Genomic DNA, 20,297 nt, shown 5'->3' with positions numbered 1-20,297 from the left:
TCTAACAGTTCAGCATACTCTAATCTAAAAGTGTATTTCTCTGTTTTCACCAAAGGAGGGCGACACTAAAACATGGGTCAAACATCTATCAGCCAGCTCTACTAGTGAAGACAGTGAGACAGGCTATTCATAGCCTTGTGTTTCAGCATAATGTGACCATGGAATGAAATAAGACTTTTCCCAGAAACATGAAGAATAAGCACACTGACGCGTGGTTTATACAGCTTAGATGCAAAAAAAGAAAAACATATCGTACACAGAAATAGCATTACAAATATCACATTGATGGCAGAAGTACATTAATGTACCTTAAATCACCATTTTGTCCTTCATGAGAAAAAATCCAGCCCATTTTTTCTTATTTTGGTAAAGTCTTTGTGACAAGGACATGGGCGGTGATGTCATGGCTGAGGAATGCATCATGTCTCCTCGCAGAGTTTATCCTTTTCCTTGGAGACAGCAGACCAGGCCTATTCTTAACTGGACCTGGCTCAAAAACAGCCTGTGGACTATACTGTGATGTCAATGAATACCCAGGCTTTTAATACATATTTATTTTAGGGCAGCAGGAGTCACAGGCCAAAAAGAGACATGTGTTAGGAGTGTGTGTGCTTGCTTTCTCTCACACACATACACACACACACACTGGCTCCCACAGGGTCGGAGAGGCCTTATCAAGTGCATCCTCATATGGAGCTGCAGAAGGTCTTACAGGGACAACAGAAAATCCTCACAGAATCAAGTCTGACTTAAGGAACCTGACAAAGATCCACTCATGTAACTGAACCAGCTGTAAGAACAAACTCAATCTCGACTGTTTTAGCCAGTTGCGTGTACTGCAGACCAAAGAGGGTGGAGCAGAGTGAGTTCTGCTCTTGTCAGACAGCAGGCGGGCGAGTGTGCAGGAGCAGAGCAGAGCTGTTCAGATTAAGCCGCCTCCTTTAATGTTTTTTTCATCCTCTCCCCTCATCGAGGAGTTACTTGTTCTGACCTGCACAGTCCCAGACTCCCTTGCCAAGGACATCAAGCATATGCACACACACGCACATTCAGACACATTCTGATGTTGACTCATTCATGATTTATCACCAATATCTGTGAGACAAAAAGGATGATTCGGGCTGTGTCTTTGTAAGACTTCAAAGTAAACAGCTTACAATGAAATAGATACAGTAGGACATGTCTGTGTTTTGGCTCATCAACTGACAGCAACTTTGGCCAGGGAATAAAGTATTATGGAGTATTTACCTGCATACCTTATTGTCTTATAAATAACCGGGAAAGAATTATGATGTGAGGCGTATCGTAACACAGGAATGAATCATCAACTTTGTCTTTGTCTGGATGAAAGTCTTTATGGCATGCTTTGCTCTCTTTGATCCTTAAATGACTGTAGTCTAGCAGGGTATCTGCTTACAGTATCTGCTTATTTCTACCACAAGTTAACAACAACGACAGCCTTGTAGTTTTTGGGGCCGAGGACTCCACTGTGTAAACAGAAGAAACAGTGAAATCCGTGTAGTAGGCACTGGTTTTGCATTCACTTTAGTGTCCGAGCAATCCCTAATTCAGTGTCCCCTCTGTTCATCCAACAAATCATCTGTATGTCACAGATGATCATCCATCTTTCCATCCCTCTGTCTTCTGCAGTTCGTTGCCCTACCAGTGGCCACATTCTTTCCTGAGGATGTGGAGGATTTTGCGTCCCAGGCTCGACTTCCATGGTTTAACAAGGCTTTTGGTGTTCACCATTAGTCGGCCAGTCTTCCAGTCCTCATGTCCAGCCACTATATATTCAGATCCTGGAGAGGAGAAGAAAGAGCAAAGTATAAGCTTTACTGCATTTAAACTCTACAGGGAATTTTACTAAAATGCACAGAACAGGAGAAAAATCACTGTGAGAAGCACCTTATGTAAAAAGACACTTTTATATAACTCTCTTACTGTGCTGCTATGACTGGTTTGGATGAATGTTGCCAGAAATTATTATTGTGAAATGTTAGAAGTGAAATGGTCTCATAAAAGAGCAGCGGTTATAATCTTTATACTGTAAAAGTCCAATCTAAATGAGTGATGCTAGGATGTTGGCGCCCACTCAAAACCTCCATGAGCAGCGACAAAGATCTTCTATTCAGCACAAAGCTGGCAGATTGTCCACTCAAGAGTTGACTAATTATAAGCTTCTGCATTGTGAGCAATAAAGTTTCTCATTGGAGCTGGCAGCAGCTGACCTGGGTTGAGGATGGGACAGGTACAGCCTTTGATGGTCCAGGACTCGGGGTAAAGGGTGACACTTCCTCTATGGATCTTCATCTGAGGGTTCTGGTGCAAGACCTTCTTGACCTTGACCTCCACCTCTGCATGGGAGCCTTTATCATGAGCTGACATCACCCTCACTACCAGCACTGAGAGAGCAAAACAAACAGTGATTAAACAAATCAGTTACAATTCAACTACAAAATACAGTGCTGATTTTCCACTTCTCAGACTTTTAATATTTTGCACCACAGACCCTTTTTAAACACATTTTTAAGGTTAAATGGGAACCAATTTTACAAGTTAAAATCAGTTTAATCATGAGGATGACTACCAAGCCTGTGAAACAATTTTATAATGCCTTCTGTGGTTCTGAAGGGGAGCTTTCTGAAGTTTGAGAAAATAAACCCAATGATGTCATCTGGGTTAAGGCTTGGTTATGTTTGAAATGAGCAAGTTCGTATGTTCATACCACATCTGAGGGCAAAAGTCTTTATAGCTATTACGAACAGCCACATTTGAAGGCCGAGGGAGATGCGAGATTGGAATAATGGTGTACACTTTCAGGCACTCTCTGACGGATGCAGTTGTGTGAGGAATGAAAATAGAGAGCTTGAGAAAGAAGTTTAAATCCTTCCTATATTTGTACCTCTGCACAGACGGCCAATCGCTGTGTGAAGTGGGTGTGCTAGTCGGATTGTCAGCTTTGTAAAGTTATAAAAATGTCACACACATCCTTGCAGGAAACTGTGGGAGGAGGGGGTTTCAGACACTGTTCCGTGATCTGACAAAAGCTGTGTCACATATAAACTTTCTTTCTGATTTGGCCTGAGACTTTAGATTTTTAACAGAAAGCCTGTGTAATAGACTCAGCATGTGGACTTTGAAAGACACTCTCTGCTGTATCGATGTGACCATTTTTATCTTTCTGTTTGTTCTTTTCTATTTGTCTTTTAACTGCTATTTAATTCCCTATGAGAAATAGCACTTACCATAGTCATACTCTGCAGCACAAAAGAGTTTAGGGCTGCCAAGGGTCCCTTCCACACATTCACATTTCTCTGGGAAAATAATGAGATTTATAAAAATCACACAATCATGATGTATACATTTCTGGATTAAAACAGCTACACTTTATCTATGTGGGTTGATGAATGTGCTGTGAATTAAAGTGTGATATGACTTGTGACTCACCAGAGTGGTGCAGTGCAGAGAAAAGCTCCTCTGCCCTAAAGAGTGCCGTCTCACTATTATTGCTGCTGTGTCCCATGTGGCCAGTGGCTGTATAGAAGACCTCCACATCTGAGCTGTGCCGCAGAGGTAAAAACCAGTCAGAGGCAGGGCTCCACTCAGTGTTAACAATCCAGAATGCACTCTACCTTTACACCATACATCACTGTGGTGATCACTGGTACAGTTACATATGGATATAGTAATAAATCTTGGCTCTCACCCAGAAATGCAGTCACCAGTGTAAGGGTCACAGTCCCCTGTACAGTCACATGGACGGCAGCCGTATTCACCAAGTCCCCAGTATCCCATCATGCAGCCGTCACAGCGGGGGCCTCCTACACCAGGCTTACAAGTGCACTCCCCACCGCTAGGGTTACAGAGAGAGCTACCACTTGAGAGGACGGAGCCTACAGGGTGGCAAGAACAGGCTGCGGAGGAGAGGAGTGACACAACAAGAGCGTTAACATGTCTGTAGGTCAAAAGACACGTCTTCTTTCCTGGCACAGACCTACAAGCACTCAGTATACATTATGAGCATTCATGTGCGCAAAGGACAAATACACTTGTAGAGGCACTAACAAATATATTTGGAGTGTACACAGTGAACTTCCATGGCAGCATGAAAGTTAAACAAGCCAGGAGTATGTACTCAACATGTTTTTAGCAGCTGCAGCAACAACAAACAGTAAATCACTCCCTCTCTACGCTGTCAGACTCACTGCCGGATGGTCCCTTGTGATGACAGATTGATTTTTGTTACAGATTTGTTTCATCTGTTTCCAAAAACGGCATGTTTGTTCTTAAAAATGCTGCAGTGTGCCTGGTGGGGGGAAAGGGCAAGAATGGGAAAAATGTGCTCGCATGGACCATGGGAAATTCCTCCATTGTTTGCAATTACAGTCACATTCCAACACAGTAAGGTCTTCGTCATTCCTGCTAAGGAGTCATCTAAGTATCTCATCACAGGGAGAAAAGTGACTAAGAGAGGTGCAGAGGAAATACCCTTATCAAAGAGATCAATCTGATTTACATAATAGGGAGGGTCAAAAGCAAACTAAAGTCTGCATTACTGCCCTTCAAATATCAAAGGCTGCAGCTCTTTTTTTCTCTTGTTATATGCTTGTGAATCCAAACTACAGCTTGAATTGAATTGAATTAATTGGACTTCTCAGTTGGCTCTCATCCAGACAGTGTTATGGTTTACGGTAAAAGCTACACTCTAAAGGAAATACAGTATCTAGGGCCTTACGTTTGCAGGAGTCGGGTGCAGTTTTTGGACGACTGGGATCTCTGAAGAAGCCCTTCTTACAGTTCTGGCAGTAACGACCCTCTGTGTTGTGGCGGCAGTCGTCACACACACCTCCACTCCGCCGTCCTGATGCGAGCCACAATCCACGATTGAAGTGACAGCTCTTGGCATGACCGTTACACTTGCACTCTGTTTGGACAATGTAAGAAATATTGAAATGTATTCCTCAGCTCATCTGAATATTCAAAGCACTGATGATAGCTTTTAGTAGCTGACACACACAAAAAGGAACTGCTCTGTTATTCATCACATATCAGCATCTCAAAGGTTACATGTGATTTATGACACTAAATTCATTTTAGAGAAAGGGTTACATGCTGTGTGTCCTACTCTGCATTTGACTCTCCTGCCCCATCACTCACTCTGGCACTCATGCGGTGTCCCTATGATGCCATTGGCAGCCTGCCAGGGTTGGTCGTTGTAGAGTGGTGCACAGCGCTCGCAGTGGTCACCAGCTGTGTTGTGTCTGCAAACACACTTGCCATGGACCTGCCAGGCAAATACAACAGGCAGACAAAGGGCCTTTATTTGGCATTTTATTGCATCTGTAAGCATCTTTTAATTGTTGACTGATTTTTTTCAGGAACATTGCTTAGAGAAAAGTGAGAAAGTGTTAGCGAGCACTGCAACATACTGTATATTGTATTGTGCTGTACTGTACTTGAATTGTTCTGAGATATACATCACCCTGGATGATAATAAATAATTTGTCTATTTAAATAATTTTGTGGTTTGAAGTCAGTATGCAGACGTTTTTCATCAAAGCTGATTTCCAGGAGCCTTGCACCTACTACATGTGATGTGTGTGTAACTCTGCTCCACGTATTGCAACATACTAACATCTATATGCACAATCACAGTGGTTACACACTGTGCAGCTTACAGTATAATAGCATGTGTAACACGTCTACACCACCCTGAGGCCATGTTGGAATAAAACCAGTGCTTCTATTCTCCATTTACAGTAAAGAGAATAACATGACAGAGACTATGGGTTGTTAAAGCATTAGGCTGAATACCATAATTAAGGTTTCCACATCCTTAAATCCTTGTAATGGTAGGTAAAGCTGTGGCCTAATATCCAGTCTTCACTGCAGCCCTCAGTTTCAGCAGCACATACCAGCAAACAGCTGAGTAACAAGGGAGTGGTGGGAACACAAACCCAAACCCTCTGCTCTCAATCTCAACACATGCACATGAAAAGACTGGAGACAAACAGAAGGTATTGATCTAGTGTGACAAAACAAATTTTTAGAACAGTACAAATTGTTCAAGCAGTTTTCCTTCGTGCATCTGCAAGCTGTACACTCACGAAATACAAATCACTCACCATGTTACTGGTCCTCTGCTGGCTGGGATTGTAGCCCTTGGCTGGTACACAGTGGTCAGCATGTCCATTGCAAAGACAACTGCCTTTGACAATAAAATCATAGATGGCATAATGGTCTGTGGGCAGAACATCAGCACCTGGATGTTTGGCCTGGCAGGGACACGGCTGGCGCTGCAGCAGACGGACTCTCAAGTTGGTGATCATGAGCTGGTCCTGAGCAGCCGGTCCATAGGGATCCACAGAGTGCCAGGGCGATAAGGCTCGATAGATCACCTTTAAGATTGAAGGAGAGGAAACATATAAGAAAATCTCTCAAAACCCGTGTAGTTTCACTTGAGAGTTTCTGTAATAGGTGAAAAAAAAGTGATCTTTAGAGACACTGACAGCATGACGAAAACACAAATTATGTCAGTTTCTCTTTTTTCTTGGCCTGCCAAATAAAAGACAGGCATCAATGTGTTTCGACTTTCATGCTCTTCAAATAGCTGCTATTCTGGGAAAATTAGAACCATTCCAATGTAAACGTGGACAAATGGTTCTTGCTCTCACTTTCTTCAACTGTGCAGTTTAGTTGAATGTTGATCTTTCAGATAAAATCTCACTGTCTGTCTATGAAACTGTACACAGGTGTTTAAAAAAATGCTCATTACTCTTTATCATAACATCAGAAATAAAAAGTGTTGGACACACAGTAAGCATGTGAAAGGATTTTTATAGAAATACCATTGAAAGCAGGAAGTTAATAAATTCTAGATACCAAAAAAAAGTTGACAAAACATTATTCCAAACCATTTTATCTTTATTTTCAATCAAAATCTTATAGCAGTTCTGTGTCTTACTGCTGGTAACACTTTACTTTAAGGGCCCCTATTTAGCATTTATAAGCAGTACAATAACATTTAATAAATGGTTTAAAACATTATAATGTTGCAAATTTAAGGGTAAACCTTTTCTTAAACCCTGTGCACCCAGAATCACATGGTGGATGCATAACAAGGTACTTATAGAAATTGCCAAAAGGACGGACCTGCAGAGGGTCAAAGCCATCAAACACAGTTGTCAATTTCCAAAGGGAAGGAGATAAGGCTCCTGGGGCAAGAACAACTGTCAAAAACCCGCTTTCTATTTTGCATTAGGCTTCTGACTGGGAGAAGCAAATGGACCTGAGACTTGTCTTTCAAGAAGAGATGGCAGTAACCTCACACCGACAGGCTAGCTGTCTCTCACCAACTGAAGAAAGTACGAGGATTTGATCAATGAGGCTCTTGTCAAAGGATGGTACGCAGTCTTATTCCCCGTTGAATTTGTCTACTGCAGTTTCCCAGCAACATCAGTGCGCTATTTCTTACAGAAGATCGGTTTGGAACCCAACAACTAAAGAAAGCCACTGGGGAGATAGCCAAGGCAGCTGAGACCAGCTCAAGATGGTTGTGGTTGATGACAGCTTGCAGTTGGAACCCTTCTGCAGGTGAAAGTTAATTTAGTCTTCGCTGCCCCACTCAGGCAAGGCATACAGGCTAAAGGGGGGAAACGCTTGTGACCCTGAGATTCCTGCTGAAGATGTAGAAGGGTTCCCAACAATGGGAATGTTCTGACCACCCTGCTACCAAGGAATACCATCAAGAGGAGTAACATGCATCACCACCTCAAGTAGCTCCTGCAGTTTCTGCTTGGAGCAAATTTTTGATATTTTTTACACCTATAACGTTTTAGATTACAGGCCACAACATACAGCCTAATTTTTCCCTATTTGCAGTGTAATTTTTTATGGTGTACCAGTAAAGTATGTACCGATACATACATGTAGGTACAAGGGAACAATCATATAAGTTCTCTAGAAAAGGAACCCATTATTCAAAAAATACCTACAGTATAAATTCTTTGTAAGTTCCCAGATTTTGACCCCCTTATTCCCCAACTTTAGTACGTACTGTACTGGTGCAAAAAATTACACTGCAAATTGAGAGTAATTAGGCTGTAAATTGTAGGCCGTAATCTAAAGTGTTTTATTTATGGATTTGTGAACAACTATACTGCCACATTAATCGATATTTATTTAAGAGCCAAAATAACATTTAACCTTTTGTGAAGCAAAAAAAGGTTTTTACCCTACATTTTAACTTTATGGTCTACAATCCATGCTCAGTATGTCTTACGTTGTCTGTTTTAGTCTACATAAGTGAGAATTGTTACTGTGTCATATTAATGCGTCATGTACTTTGACACCATGTGTTTAGTAAGTATCGTACAGATGTCAACAACAAGAAGATTTACTGTATAATTGACACATATAATGATTCTCTTTTACAATAAGAAAAAGTTCAGCTGTGGTGAATATATACATACTTTAGCTCATTACAGAAAGCGCAAGTTTTAAACAAGTATATAATGTCTGTAACATTATCACTGAAACCTCCTACAATTTCACACATTTAGGGGACTTCTTTGACTGTTGTGCAACAGAGACACTGATTATGAAGAGTGAGGGGCTTACACAAGAGAGCCGACACACTGAAGACACATACTTGTTGCAGATACACTGCAATTATGAGATCAGTCAAAGCCATATATTCATCCAAACATTCAACCAGAACCTCCCAATGTGTGCTGAGGCACTTTGGAGGAAAAACAAACCTTAACTGGCCAGTGAGAGTCTCTCTCTCTCTCTCTATCTCCATATGTGTGAATGAACGATCCGCTCATGAATAAACCATAGCTGATTATCAGAGGGAAAAGTGAACATTGATATTCTACCCATATGTATGTGTCAAAGCAGTTTGTGGCTTAGAAGGTTGGCCTAACAAAAAAGGTCTGCCACAGCCCATCAGAACAGATCAGTTTACAAAGCTTGGTCAACTGTTTGTTCAGTGGTTTCTGTGATATCAGCTTAGTGACAGCATACTCGTGCCAATAAATAGACAACAAGAGAGAAGCAGATGGCGTGTGTTATTGCTGTGAAGTGCTGGGGGATGTCTGGCAGGATGTTTTGATGTGGTCACTCTCAGATCTCTGAAATAAAATAACACTCCAATATTGAAAATATGCCTCTGTCCTTCAAAGCTTTCTCTTGGCTACAGCATCCTCCTCATTCCTTTTTGCTGATGCGTTTAAAGGAGTAATCCAGTGATTTTGTATTTCACTTTCATAGAGTGGCAGCACTTGTGAGAGACAAATTTTTCAAAACAAGGCTGGAAATACATGAAAATACTGTTGTCGCTTTATTTCACAGGCTGAGTATGACTGTGTGATGAGTAAACCAATTTTGATGTGTGGAAAGTGATGGAGTGCACCTTTAAAAGGTTCATATCAGGTGCAGTGTCTATAGATTTTCTGTTTGCACAACTTTTTGCAGTCAATTTTCCAATGTTAGAAGGTGTTTATTCTTTTAACAATTATTTTTAAGCTCACAAAGCTTCACATAGCTGTCAGGATTACAGAGCAAGTGGTCAAAATTGTGCTTGAAATGTTATTGGACCTTTTGTGGTATTTTGGGGGGTTGAGGGAGTTAAAATATGTAAAAAAGATAGACTTTTTTGCTGAAAATGTAGTACTGGGAATGTCAGTGGTGCACAGTATAGATAGGACAATATCCTGCAGGCTCATTAATGGTTAAATTTGCCGGAAGAGTTGTCAAGCAAACATATTTTCACACTCACAGATCTGCTGCACAAAACACTCACCTCTCCTCTTGTACAAGGAAAAGCTCCGGAATACTTAGAAGAGCAAGTTGCCCCACTCTCCCCGGCTGGTGGTGACCCCTCTGCCAGGCCAAACGCCTCCTCACAGTCCCTGGCAAAATACCTGAGGGTCTTCCATGTGTGTCCGTGGTCCTGAGAGCGCTCCAACACCATGGCAGCGGGCCGGGGGGAGCGGAACACCAGGATGAGATGGGTGAAGAGGAACTCAGATTCCAGGTCCAGCTGGAGCGTCTCCTCCTTCACCCCCTCCGCAGACTGCCACCACGTCTCGGGGTAGCGGAAAGAGGAGTCGCTCATGGCAGAGGGAGGGTGCGCCTGGCTGGGGATGGCAGCGTTGCACTTGCTGCATTTTGCTGCCGAGCAGGACTCCCTGCTGCGGGGGGCTGAAGTCTGCTTATAGGAGCAGTAGGGCTCGGAGACGTTGGAGCCGCAGACCGACTGGGTGGTGAGCACTCTGCCCTGTGCCAGGTTACCCATGCGAGGGTTGCAGGCTCGTCCGGAGCAGCGGTTATCCACAGCTGGACCTTTGGGTTTAGACGTTTCTGGTGGGAAAAGGGTGCGTTTATTATAGTATAATATGTTAAGAGGTGAGAGAAGACATACAGATGTAAAATATTTACATATAAAGGCAGGATAGATACGTGTTTCCCAATAGCTCTATATCCAGTGCAAGCTTTTAAAAAATGTATACACATCTTCAAAACGCGTGCGTAAAAGTCTCAGTCATCGTTTCAAACTCACCGGTCAAAAGAGGAGAGGATGCGCACACCGGGATAATGACAAGTAAAGTCCAGAGTCTCATCCTGAGGTTGTTACTTCAAAGTTAAGTCATCTGTCGTAAATTCTTTAAATGCAAGAACGCGCCTTCAACAGCTTGATCCAAGGATGATTGTTAATAATCCAGCGTGTCCCTTTTCCGATTAAAAATAAACTACTTTACAAACTGTTACGACGCAGAAATTAAGAAACACAACAGTATTGAATTTAAGCTGATTTCTGTCTGTCATGGTGTAGAAATGCCTCGTTGGACTTAATTTGTATAAAATGGAAGCTCTGAATGCGCTCATTATCCTCAAATTATTCCATCCCATGCACTTCAGGGTTCAACTTTGTTGTGGAGGGTTCATTGACATTTGGGAATATGAAGAGGTTAGCACCGCCCTCTTCTGGTCTTTTCCCAGACCCCTCCCACTCCAATTCCTAAAATCAGACTTTTCCAAATAAGCAATAATATCAAGACCATTTCTGGACATTTTGACATGCGTTTATGGAGGGATGTTATCAGAAAAGGATGATTAAGATGATTACAATAATGATTCCATGTTTCTCATATTTTCACATCATGAATGGAAACATAGGACCGATTTTGTTAACCAATAGATAGATATTAGACCTTGGAGCAGCTTTAACCTCTTACTCCACATTCCTAAATGAGCACAGATAATGAAAATGGCACTGTTGATGGTCTAACACAATAAATAAGACTTTTAGATCACCTCCACAAACCACCCGGACACTCAAACGCTGACCGACAAGTGTGTCATTGGGTTGCATTCCTGCCACATATCACCACTTATTTCTAACTGCCACTCATTAACCATGCTTTACCTGCCTCGTCAGACAGACAACAGCCCTGGACCTGAGGGATCGCACAACCCTTGACCCCACTAATCATCCAGTTGCATGCCCCCCCTCCTCCCCTCCCTTTACCTCAACAGTGACATCACCTCATTTAGTCAAAAGAGACATTTCAAGAAAAGAAAATGGCTATATGATACCACAGCTGTTGTGCCAGTGGCTAACAAGATTTAATGTACTCATTTGATACCGTGTAAAAGCTTTAACATGTGGACAGAGTGAGAAAATGGAGTAGAGAGCAAGAGACAGGACAGGTTGATGAGTGAAGATGAAAACTGAACCGTGTCTTTGAGAGCATACATCATACCTGTGAACACATGAGGTCAGGAGTACTCTGCGCTTATTGTGAGTATGGTCTGTCATATGAGTCATCCTCTGCTGTCATATGCGTGTGTATGTTCAAGGAGAAGACGAGTGTCATGAGAATTTTCAGTCTCTTCCCTAAGGCATCCCGGCCCTGACGGATCAGGACATTCCTGGAATACTGCGACTCTCGTCACACTGCCGGCCTCTTCTGTTTTAGAGGGGACAGGGTTCATGTCTGTGTGTTTTCAGATTTGCATGGGTTATTTCAGTTGCCTCCAGATGATCTACCAGGGCAAGGGTGATGCACCTTGAGCTGTTCTCTTTGTACATCACTTGCGTGTTTTTCGATCCTCAAATCCCAGGAGTCACCATGAAAAATGCTGCAGGAAGGATGTCTAATCTCGGCCAGTCTGTGGTGTATTCCCCTGGCAGGATGAAAGCAACGCACATTACAAACAAATTCCTTTACTCTCTTTTAACTCCAGCTGTTTGTTGTTTTTCTCTGTTACGCAACTTGAATTCTATTGAGCCATATCCTTAAAGGGTCAGGCTGACAATCTTTTTTTCAATGTCAACCATAAAAAGATGAAAGCCAACAATGAACTGATCCTACTAACACTTTCGCTTGTGTAGCCAGAGGCTGACATATCTCATTCCTTTATGCCATGGAGCTCCATTGTTGTCCAAAAACTATTAAAAACACATCAATGAGCCACATCATTGCTCTGGGTGACACATTTTTTTTGTTAACATGAACATTGGCATTGTAATTTATTTTATGTCCGTCCCTCATGCACATTCTGTTGCCGTCAATATTCACAAATGCACCAACAAATCCACTATTTTCTCCTGTTTGAGTATTGTTAAAAGACTATAGTGTCCAGCTGTTTTAAAAATTAAACTAAATGTATTATGATATATAAGAAGAAACAGATGCACTTCTCCTGCACTGAAATTCAGTTGGGTGCTCTGCCTTTTAAAAAAAAGGAGTGCCTACATTCTCCAGAACAAAGTCAGACATTTTTTGTCAGATTTGTCAGCCTATTGTTTGTGACTAAACCTACAAAACAAAACATGAGGTGATTCCTTTTGCTGTTTTTTTTTTTTTTAACTATGGAATGCAGCCTTTTTTCCTGACTTTGTTCTGGAGAGTATGTGACTCATTTTAAAGATGAAACAACCTCTTTGTTACTGCATACCACAGGCAAAGAGTCATGTATGTATGTATGTGGGAATACTGCAGAAAAATGTTATGAATGCGAGGTCAGTCGCTACAGTACAGTCAGAAGAGTTACTTAAATACTCCTCCTCATATTTAATTACCACCTTGCCTGCAATAGTCCCAGTGCTGGACCTCAGTGGTACTGCTGTGGCCTCGTCATCTAATGGCCCAATAAGATGATAGACGTGGGGCTGTTCGACCGCTGCTGGCCTGTTTTATTTCCAGACTGTAAAAGGATATGGTTCCCTCCCCCCTCATGCTGCCATGTCACCTAGTACCTTCAGCTCAGTGAACCGTCTCAACCCTTGCAAGTAATCTGTCTACTCTCCTGTAAAAGCCAGACAAAAAGCCAGACATGCTTCAGGCAAGGAGGGTAGGTGCCTTGCCCACAGGCTAGGCATTAAACGGAGTGCTCCACACACCCTCTGTCACTGATTTCACTGCTTCCATTTTTATGATGTTTATCACTGCTATCTGTCTGCTTGTTCCTAGCCATAACATTGCCCTCACCCACATTTCATCAGATGGTTTTAGTTGTAGTGACCAAAAAAACAAAAAACAAACAGGGTCTGTGTAATGTAAATATTAGTCCTAAAAGGCAACTCTTCCCTGATGTAATTCATTTGGTATTAATGCTGTTAGTTTTTAATGTTATACAATGACAGCAGTAAGACTCTTGATACTACTTCACACAGCCAAATCCTCTCCTACCCCTCCTCTCAGACATTCCCCTCACCAGCCCCCTCCATCCAGACACTTCTGGAAGTTTATACTCTATATTTTGCATCACCTTTTGACACAGTCTCTTACTGCACAGGAAGAACTCAACAGATGACTGAGCACAAGCCTTGAATTAACAGCAGGAGTGGACACAGAAACAGGGGAAATGTGGGAGTTTCACCTTCATAAAAGCCAGGCAGGCGGATGTGTGCCATTTTTATTTTTTAGTGTTATGGGAAGGGAACGGAAGGCTCACAGAGTGCCCCAGATCTAAAGTGTACCTGTGTCATGTCATCTGCCTAATGACGTAAATAAGAGCAGAAAAAAGTATAATTGTGGGTATCAAAAAAATCAACAGTGGAAAAGGAGACAAGACACTTTGTAACACTGTATAAACTGCAGGTGTGAGTTCTTCTTTTGTGTATCTGATAGGTGACAGCTGAAAAAGCAGACCAGAAGCCAAAGAGGTAAAAATGACAACTGTTACAGATCATTTTTCACTGTAGCTTGTCATGAAGAGTAGCAGGAGATGGACCCAAATGCAGGACACAGCAGCCAGAATGAACTGAAGAATGTCTCTTTAATAAAGATTCAGGCGTGCAGGCACAGAAAAACAGAACAAAACAAAACCAGACCAGACTGAGCAGAACAGAACAGTACAGAACAAAGGCGCCAAAAAGACTGAAATGAAAACCAGGACTTAAATACAAACTGAACTAATGAAACAACAAGGAACAGGTGGCAAGAAACAAGGTCAGGCTGGGAGCTTGATTGGCCAGGGAAGACACAGGGAGCAGGGCAAGGCTTAAGAGACTGATGCAGGGCAGGTGTGGAGGGAAGTGTGGAGAGAAATTATATGCAACAAGCCCATCTAAGAATATACATGGATAAGCTTAAATACACAAGTACACTATAACCTGCAAACTCTTATTTCATAATGATGCAGTTCTTCTCACATGGCACATAGAGGCTGTAATTGAATAAACACCTGTCAGTCTCTGGATAAGAACGTCTGCTAAATGCCCTAAATGTAAATACAGAAGACATGTGGAATGAACTGCCTGATGTATAAATTTTTGCATCATTGACGTCTAGCAAGGTGTGTCAACCTCCTCAGTTACATTTCACAACTACTGTGAAAGCAAACTTCAATTTCATATTCAAGGACCGACTGCCATTCAGTCCAGTTCAACAAACAGGGAAAAAGTCAGAGGGCACCTGGTGGACTGGTGGAGGGACATAGAGCCAGACTGGGAGAGAACCAGTCTGCCCCCCAGGGACGGATTCCAGACGTCCCACCAAGCCAGTCAGGAACACTGAGCAGAGTGGGTGGAGGGGGTCCAGAGGAGGGATTCAGGAGCAAGAGTCCTGGGGGCAGAACAAGGGTGGAGCATGAGACCTCAGGTGGGCGGCCTGGTGGCTGGACAGGGGCAGAGCAGAAAACCTCAGGCAGGCAGCCTGGGGACTGGACAGGGGCAGACCAGGAGACCTTAAGACCAGAAGGCAGGACAGATGGCCAATATTGCTCGGGAGGGCGACCGGAAGGCAGGACAGATGGCCGGTGTAGCTCCGGAGGGCAACCAGGAGGATGACCAGGAGGATGACCAGACATTCTGGAGGTCCACAAGGAAGGCTGGGCCATTGTGGAGGTCAGTGACGAAGTCAGAGGCCAGGAAGGGCAGCCAGCACCAGAAGATTTGGCTGCAGGTCAGGGCAGGGTGCAGGAGAGGCAGACCACTGAAGTGCAGAGCAGGATGTGGGCAGCTGGAGATCTGGCTTGGTGTCGGCGAAAATGGCTGACTGACGATCTGGGAAGTCTAGCTGTGGGTCGGCGGAGACAGCCAACTGGAAGTCTGGTTGAGCATCGGCAAAGACTGCCGACTGGAGGTCTGGCCGGGTGTTGGCAAAGATGACTGACTGATGATCTAGGAGGTCTGGATGGGTGGGTTGGCGGAGATGGCCAACTGGAGGTATAGTTGAGGGTCGGCAAATACAGCAGACTGATGGTCTGGAAGGTCTGGCTGTGGTTTGGCTGTGGGTCATCCAGAGGTCTAGCTAGGCATCAGCAGGGACTATCAACTGGAGGTCTAGTAGTATGTCGGCAGAGGCCGCAGGTGCAGGTGATGGCTAAGAGTATGGCAGGTGAGCTGGAGGAGCCAGGGAAACAGGAGGCTGCTGCAACTCAAGAATAGGAGATTGTTGCAACTCAGGAACAGGGGATTGCTGTGGCCCAGCGGGAACAGGAGATTGCTGCAGTCCAGCAGAAACAGGACATTGCTGCGGATCAGCAGGGACTAGAGACTGTTGCAGCTCTGCCGGGACAGGGGATGCAGGAAACAGGACATCAGGGAATGCTGCAGACTCTGGAGGTGGGGGCCGCAGGGTATCCAGGCAAGGGGCATGGCAGATCAGGTGCAGGACATACAGGAAGGGTAACAGCTGAAATGGGATCAGCAGCGTAGGTGTTCACAATCTCTTTCAGATTAGGCAGAAGTTCCAGCAGCCACAGCTTGGAAGAACAAGGACAGAATATCAGAGAAAAAGTTGCATTCTTCTGCCTAATGCTGGAGGTCTCGCTCAGTGGTAGGCAGAGAATTGCTCCACAGCACACAAAACGTCTTTTACCTCCTTCAGCATGTCTACTGGGTCTAGCCAGTTTGTACTATCAACAGTGTCTGTGGGGACTGGGGCTGGACTTCGAGGGGCATGATCAGGCTGGAGGCTAGCCAACTCAGGGGCAGCAGTAGACTGGGGGCTAGCAAGCCCATAGCTAGTAGATTGAGGTGTAGCCTGGGATTCACCAGTGTTCAAAAAGACCTCTACCCACCCAGGTAGCAATGTTTTTAGCCAAGGCCTTGAAGTCACTTCCTAGCATGCTGACAATAAAACTGCTTCTCTGTCCTCACTACTGGAGGTGTGCTTCCAATCATTGCGAAGGGACAAAAAATTTAAAGTCACCTCATGTAGTTCGTCTGCTGGGTCCATGAGTGGTTGGATCCTTCTGTCATGAAGAGAAGCAGGAGATGAACCCAAATGCAGGACACAGCAGCCACAATGAACTGAAGAATGTGTCTTTAATAAAGATTCAGGCGTGCAGGCACAGCAAAATGTAACAAAACAAAACCAGACTGAACAGAGCAGAGCAGAACAGTACAGAACAAAGGATCCAACAAGACTGAACTGAAAACCAGGACTTAAATACAAACAGAACTAATGAAACGACAAGGAACAGGTGGGTAAAGCCAGAAAGCCAGACTGGGACAGAACCATGACATACATATGTTCAAGTGTATATATAATGAAAATCTTAAATTTTTTTTAAGTATTGGAAAATGACCAAATACAGTGTTCCTCTTTCATTTTATCTTTAATTTCAAATGTAATGTAATTGCAATTTTAAAAATAAAATTGTAGGTTTTTGTTTCTTCTGGCTAACTAGGCTAACTTCCAATAGGGTGCCCTACAAAGATTACTACTAAGTGTATACTTCAGTATTGACGTGCAGTATGAAAATGGGACATGATGTGGTTGGCATAATGTCAGCAGGTTATGAATAAGTGTTATGAGTTGTGTGGGGCTCTATGACGATGTGACGGTCATGGCGACTTTGGCAGTTGTTAATAATGGTCATAGTGACCTTGGCAGTTGTTAATAATGAGGATGCCCTTTGGCTGTTCTAAGCAACAACTTTGCTGAAAGAAAATAGCATCATTACTTGGATAATAACTGAAACTTCTGTTCCATTACTGCTTTTAAACACACTTAAATGAAAATAGCACAAAAAGCCATAAAACACTTGGAAAGTTTGAGCTAGATTGAAGATAACTATAACATGTGTGTTGAGAAGCTGTCTATTAGAGTGTACGTGATTGATGGTAATGTGTCTTGGAGATTCAGTTTTCAAACCTTTACCCTAGGCAGGTGAGTAGGGGCAGGGGAGTAGGGGTTAAGTAGTTCCCCTTTCGATGCTCAGTTGAGGGGCAGACAGGATGATAGTCTGAGTAAAGGATGGAGAAAAGCTGGGGTTTGGAGCCTGTGTTATGAGAGGAATGTCTGCTGCCTCACCAGCGTGACCCTGCTTTAGGCTCCACTTCTGTCCCATGTTGTTGTAATATACTGTATGTAGACCCGACTACACATGTAACACATTGCTTTACTGTCTGACAGGTCAAGACAAGATGAATAAATCTTCATTCTGGGCTTGTGAAGATATACAGGGAGCTGCCTGACAGCAGCACATCCTATTTATCATTACCAGCCTTTAATAAACCTGACTGAAAGTAATTATTGTCATCACTTTGCTGTTTGACAGATTCGTTGATTTCGACATTTCAGCAACTTTGTAGTGGACTCAGATTCTTTAATTCAGTAAAAGTACCAATGCCACCATGTCAAAATACTCTGTTAGAAGTAAAAGCATTCAAAATTGTACTTAAGGAAAAGTACACTCACTCACAAGCTCATATTGCAGACTTTTTACTACTTTAGGTCAACAAAGCATAATATTGTATTTGCTGATCATATGTTTTGAATTGTAACATCTAAATCTGCAAAGTCATGAGCAGCTACAGCTCTCAAATAAATGTAGTGGGATAAAAAAAAACATCCTGAAATGTAGTGAAGTAGACGTATTAAGTAACACAAAGTAGAAATACTTTGTTCTTGAGTACAGTATTTGAGTAAAAGTACTTTCCATCAAGTCCATTGCAATTTTGTGCAGCTTGGGGCTGTGCTGTCATAAGACACTGGTATCTTTCCAGCAGAAACAGATGGAGAGGGTTTTCTTTTCTATGTCTCATTCTTCTGTTAATGATACCAACATCTTCTCAGACTGTACTTTCCCTCCCTGGTGAAAGCACAATGGGTTTAGTGAGCCTGGCTAAGGGATAATTCTGCAGATGGCATATCCTGTGATTGGTGCTGGCATGTCGCAATGTGTGTAATTGTTGTAAGTTAGGGGATTCAGAGAATCACAAGAAAACTAACACATAAATCACATTACTGGTGAGCTGATATGGCAATGTGACAAAAATGGAAGAGGAATGTGATACAACACCTGAAAAATCATCTGAATAACATCTTCTCTCTGTCACGGTCACATGTTTATGAATTGGTTTAAGCTGGTTTGAGCTGCACTTTGTTATGTGTACAAAGCAGAAAAACTACCAGACCCACGAAACTGTGAGAGCAAATGGATTTTGGATACAGAAAGAAATCTTGGCATGGATGTGTTGTCTTAAGGAGACTTTTAAAATGTCTCAAAATGAGGGAATATTGCCACCTAGTGGTCAAATGTAGATGAAGTTTGAAAGAATAGTGGGTACATTGTAAATGACTTTATTTGTTAAAAAACAATGTAGTAATTTAGTTTGTGGAAAAGGCATTACTTATGAATGAAAATGGTTGAGGTTTTATTAAAGGTGAAAATATGCAAGGATTTACCATAGACTTTGTGTTCAAACAGTATCATCTTATAGACAATCTGTAACTTACCTGTGAATTTGCAACTTTCTCTTTGGTCATGTACATCTCTGCAATAGGACATTCTCCTAGACCCACCTAGATTTGATATATTATGAATTTATTATGTAGTTATGAATAGGTGCATCAGGTCAAAAATGTAAATGCTAAATCTTACCAATCATGCTGTAAAATATTGAAGTCCTGCAGAGATCTGTCACCGCCTGCTTATTATCAGAGGAGTTTGCTATTGCTCATTGTAACTGCAGATAAAGTAATCCTGGCCGAGAGGAAATTTCACCTTTCAGTGCGATTCTTTTGATGTAAAATACCAAAGCTTGTATAAAATAAATAATTCTACAGTAAAATGCAGTTTTCTTGAATTGCAATAAATTAGACCCATGGCAGCTATCAGCAATGCAGGGACAACTACAAAGTGTTTTCAGCTCTACAGAGATAAACTCTCAGTATACATAACAACAGTACAATTTCCTGTTGTTTAGAGCACTGCAAGAGATGGCAGTGATGATAAGAGGATCTAAATTGCCCAAATGTTCAGTTGCTTAACCATTCAAAATGTGTTCAAGGTGTGAAACTGATGCCTAATGGCTCATTTGTCCTCTAGAATCAACCCCCTGTAATCGCTGCTTTTAGAGGGATCTTGGACTGATTGATTACAGTTATTTTTTTTGTTGATTACAGTTACAGTAACTCCCAAATGATGCTGTCAGGCAAAAATAGTGATGCAAACTGATAATCAGTGACACTTGAGTGACCTGGGAAGGTCTCATTCTGTATATATTACTTTGTGCTGGCCTCAGACATGGAGTTTTCACCTTCCTCTTCACTTGTGTTAGCTGGAGGAGGTCCGGCCTCTTCAGTGCAGTACATCTCAGTTCTTAACAAACACACATTACAAAAGGCATACACACAATTATAACTATACAGTCGCACATATGCACAGATATACACAGAGGAAGAAATGACCTACTGAAGAGCCAGTATTGTTTCATTGCAGTAAAAACTACCCTTTTAAATTGTGCTTAAGTAAAAACTTGGAACCATCATAACATTTATGTGATCGGAGGATTGCGGGTTCGATCCCCGGCTTGGCAACAGACTGTG

At 42.5% G+C, this 20,297-nt stretch overlaps 1 protein-coding gene across 1 annotated transcript; it reads right to left on the bottom strand.

Annotated features, from left to right (window-relative positions):
• Positions 1-211: 211 nt before the first annotated feature.
• Positions 212-10,932, bottom strand: LOC121896668 (netrin-4-like). The gene is made up of 10 exons (XM_042410582.1): positions 10,568-10,932; positions 9,809-10,368; positions 6,129-6,401; positions 5,161-5,287; positions 4,739-4,927; positions 3,710-3,917; positions 3,451-3,563; positions 3,249-3,317; positions 2,232-2,405; positions 212-1,802 (listed from the first exon to the last, which is right to left on the bottom strand). The coding sequence occupies exons 1-10, from the start codon at positions 10,626-10,628 to the stop codon at positions 1,660-1,662; spliced, it is 1,917 nt and encodes a 638-aa protein (XP_042266516.1). The 5' UTR covers positions 10,629-10,932; the 3' UTR covers positions 212-1,659.
• Between the last annotated feature and the right edge of the window lie 9,365 nt (positions 10,933-20,297).

This window comes from Thunnus maccoyii, chromosome 5, assembly GCF_910596095.1.
Source record: "Thunnus maccoyii chromosome 5, fThuMac1.1, whole genome shotgun sequence".
NCBI classification, from domain to species: domain Eukaryota; kingdom Metazoa; phylum Chordata; class Actinopteri; order Scombriformes; family Scombridae; genus Thunnus; species Thunnus maccoyii.
The sequence above is the reverse complement of the archived record's forward strand: the minus strand, read 5'-3'. Positions and strand labels throughout refer to the sequence as shown.